We start from the raw sequence: 4,118 nt of genomic DNA, 5'->3' as shown, positions 1-4,118 counted from the left end.
TAATTGTTTCTGAACCTTAAGTCCCCTATTCTCATGGATCATAACTTATTCACAGGTTCTGGGGATTAATATTTGAACAGCTTTTTATTCATTTGTTTGGAAGGGGTGGTTATTCTACTTATCACAGTAACGTAATGGTAGATTGTCTGAGACTTTGGGTTCAAACTGTGCAATAATTTTTTTCTTTTTTTTGCTGTCGATAAGAAATTTACTTGTTTTTTAAAAAAAAATCCAAATGCTGGCATTGCCCAGAAAAATTTAACAGGTTTATTTATAATTGTTATAAAGTTGAACTGCTGAAACTTGTTCATTGAAACATTTTGACTTGCATTAATGCTTTATGTCCCCACATTTATATTAAAAATTCACACACAAATGAAAATGGAAAAACTGCCAATACCTGATTTCTGTCCCCTATTTTTCCACCTGCAATCATATACTTAGGTACCTTTTGACCCCACGGTGGGGGGTGGGAAATCTAACATTCAGAACTACCAATAATAGGAAGATAAATTTTTTTTAAAGAATGAAGTTTCCCGTCGTAGTGGATTCTTAAGCACGTTCTCCCGTTTGCGGCGTGCTAGCTGTATGTCTTTTGGCATAATTGTTACACGTTTGGTATGGATAGCACACAGGTTGGTGTCTTCAAAAAGGTCAACCACATAGGCCTCACTTGCCTCCTGCAAAGCACCAATAGCTGCAGTCTGGAAGCGCAGATCTGTTTTGAGGTCCTGAGCAATTTCTCGCACCAGACGCTGGAAGGGAAGTTTGCCAATCAGAAGTTCCGTGGACTTCTGATAACGTCTAATTTCAAGGAGTGCCACGGTGCCAGGCCTGTAACGATGAGGTTTCTTCACCCCTCCAGTAGAGGGCGCACTCTTGCGAGCGGCTTTTGTAGCCAGTTGCTTCCTCTGTGCTTTACCGCCGGTCGATTTGCGGGCAGTCTGCTTTGTACGAGCCCTGGTATAGAGACCTCCTTACTTACCCCACTTCTCCTTCAGCTGGAGCTCAGCAAGCTAGAGGCGGCGCTGGCGACAGAGAGCGACAGCGGCACCGCGGCGGCAGCGAACACAGTGGAAAGATGGCTGACACCGAGTCTATCCCTCAGCACACCTTTTTCTTTCATGAGGTCTCTTGACGCAAGTGCTGAGAAGGCAGGCTGGTCAGCTATCACAAACTCAGATCCAATATTTCCAGGCATTTAAATGGCAACAGTGGCAGGGTCTTTAGGATCACTTATCTAGCACTTTTGAGTAGCAACCCCCTTCTCAGTCAACTCTCCTGACTTGAGATCCTAGTCGTCTTCTCCACTACTTTCAGAACTTGCAGCCCCTCTATATTACTCCACAAGAACGCTTTGCCTTCTCTGGCAGTCTCCATAGATTACAAATCAGACTAAATGGTACTTAAATGATTAGAAAAACTGTCTTCCTCTTTCTTGAAACCTGTGAGAGCTCTGTCATTTGAAACCCAGTGATGGCTGTCCACAACTTACAAAGGAATAAATAGGGATAGGACATTGGCATTCTGATTCTGTCCTGGGGAAGTCATCATCCCTCACACCTATATCCAGAATGGGTTGAACAGAATGGGTTGAATGACTTCTTCTGAAACAGCAAAAAAAAAAAAAAAAAAAACTGATCCATCTTTTGTTAAGGGTCTTTCTTCTCTTTTTGACATATAAAGGATTTTGGGGGAAAGATTACAGATACCAGGAGGCTACTCAAAGTCATATTCAGGCTGAAATTGTCTATTGTCTATTTTTTTAATATCAAAGACTAATTATAGTAATTGATGCAATGCTGTGCTCTAAACTTACAATTTTCTTTTAGGAAACAGAATTATTGGCAAATACTCTAACCTCTCGTGGAGTGTTAGACTAAATTATCCTTAGAAATCATTGATAACAGTACATTGAGGGAGAAGGGACATTTGCTCATCTACCTATTAAGCCTCGGGACTTGGAATAATGTCCCCTACATCCTGTGAAGCAGGACAGAAGACTTGATATGCTTGACTTTTAAATTAAAGAGACTCTTTAAAAGGAGAGGGAGGGTGGGAGAGAGATGCAAGAGGGAGGAGATATGGGGATATATGTATATGTATAGCTGATTCACTTTGTTATAAAGCAGAAACTAACACACCATTGTAAAGCAATTATATTCCGTTAAAGATGTTAAAAAAAAATTTCAGAGGACTAAATAAATATTAAATAAATATTAAACTTCTGGTTAAATGTAAAAAAAAAAAAAGAGAGAGAATATGTAATGGAAAGCAGTTAGAGTTGAGAATAGGACATAAGGATGAGCTGTTGGCTCCTGGAAGCAACATCTAGAGACTGTCAGTACTCAGGATTTGTACATGCTTCTGTTTAGAGTTTGAGAGGCAAACATGGCCGGCAGAAATCTTTGGTGGAGCTGCTACCTGGAGCCAAAAGACAAGGTTTATTTATTGCTCTAATGTATTAAACATTAATTTTTAATATCTAAGAAATAATTATTCATTCAAAACATTTTTTAGGTTCCTATCTTGATTCAGGCTTTGTGGCAAGTGCCTAGAGATACGAAAAGGACTGAAATGTGTTTGAAGGTTAAGAACTTTGAAAGATAAATGTAGAAATGTAAAACATCATTGTAGTGAGATGTGTTTTGATGAGTTTTAAAAAACACCAGGAGACATTTTTCAGGCACATAAATGGGATTGGAGATGATCCCTCCACCCATGACTGGAGGGGTTAATTCCAAGCAAAGTAACTGACATTGGGAAAAGCCAGGGGGAGGGGGTGCAGTACACCTGTGTGCAATGAATTATAACAATGGCTGTTACATAATATTCACGTGGAAGTAGGGACAGTAAGTACTGAAAATGAAAAGATGGCAACTACCAGCATATAGAGGGTATTCTAAGACTTGTGACAGAGTTTTGAAATAAATCATTTGTGAATCAATTTTACAACTTGAACTTATATACATAGTCCATGGACTGTTTGCTTTGATACTTTCTTTAAGGCAACCCAGCTTTTCAATTGTATAAACTTATTTCAAAAATCTTGTATTAGTCCCATAAATAGAAAATTAGTACCTCTTGCTGTAAATTATAAATGGGAAGTAAGGTCTCAAAACTTCTTAAAATATCATCATTAAAGGCTAATCACACACAATTATCTGCCAAGTAGAGTCTTAGGATTGATTGTAGGTGTCATTCATGGAATTAGCTTAGGATGGTAAGAGAAACCAATATTGAGAAGATAATGAAGTCAACGTTTCATGTGATGCTTTTGAAAGGCCAGTGTTTGGGCACTTAAAAAGAAGTTCAGCATCAAAGACAGGCCTAGAAGTTTAGCTCAGGGTCACAACAAGTTACAGGAGGAAGCTGACGTTCCAAGAGTGGAGGACCATAAAGTTTTGTGAAGTTATAAATAGTCATTGGGCAGATTCATCTAAGTAATCAGTATTACCTAGACTAGAAGAGACTAAGAATATTGGTTTTTCTCTTTTGCTTTCCTTCTTTTTTTCCCCCTTGTGTTCCAGTTCAACATTAACCAAAATTATCATCCATCACCCAAGGCAGAATTGATAAGAAAGCTAAATTTTTTCTTTGGGTCATACCCTTCTAATGTCACACTTCTGCTTCATGGTGATAACTTTCTTTTCTCCCTTCCTTTCTTCCTTGGTGTCCCAATTTCCATGGCTGGATTCTGACTGACCTGGGACTGTCATCTGCCTTACCTGTATGTTGAAGTTGCCCTACATGTTCGGTTCCTACTCCCACAGATTCCTGTAGGAACTGCCTCATATCACGTTAGAAATAATGTTTGCCTGTATTACGTATCTTTAAGGCCTCACTCCCTCTAATAATAAGTTAATCCTAGATGGAATAAGTATTTGAGAGTCATGGTAATATGATCATATATTAGTGTAAAAGGCATATCTTACATAAGCAAAAGCAAGAATATTTTAATGATGACTTTCTGGAGGCAGTATTTTTACTCTTCTGATCCAACCTATCATTGACATTAAATGCCAGTGAATTTCAAAACAAATGTTTTGCAAGAGGTCATGTTCTGCTCTTTCAGTCTGTGGTGTCAGAGAATTTCAGCCCAATCTGATACTCATTTG

At 38.7% G+C, this 4,118-nt stretch overlaps 1 protein-coding gene across 1 annotated transcript; it reads right to left on the bottom strand.

Annotated features, from left to right (window-relative positions):
- Positions 1–491: 491 nt before the first annotated feature.
- LOC136118411 (histone H3.3A-like) lies at positions 492–3,795 on the bottom strand. The gene is made up of 2 exons (XM_065871684.1): positions 3,707–3,795; positions 492–960 (listed from the first exon to the last, which is right to left on the bottom strand). The coding sequence occupies exons 1-2, from the start codon at positions 3,793–3,795 to the stop codon at positions 492–494; spliced, it is 558 nt and encodes a 185-aa protein (XP_065727756.1).
- Positions 3,796–4,118: the final 323 nt, after the last annotated feature.

The sequence above is a fragment of the Phocoena phocoena genome, chromosome 2 (assembly GCF_963924675.1).
Source record: "Phocoena phocoena chromosome 2, mPhoPho1.1, whole genome shotgun sequence".
NCBI lineage: Eukaryota > Metazoa > Chordata > Mammalia > Artiodactyla > Phocoenidae > Phocoena > Phocoena phocoena.
Note: the sequence above shows the minus strand (reverse complement) of the source record. Positions and strands in the feature narration are given on the sequence as shown.

Excerpts from the sequence above, each read along its gene's own strand:
- LOC136118411 (XM_065871684.1), bottom strand. The coding sequence starts at position 3,795 with ATGAGGCAGTTCCTACAGGAATCTGTGGGAGTAGGAACCGAACATGTA. Across the intron at positions 961-3,706 it reads AAGGCAGATGACAGTCCCAG|GGCTCGTACAAAGCAGACTG; the intron begins GTCAGTCAGAAT and ends TCTCTATACCAG.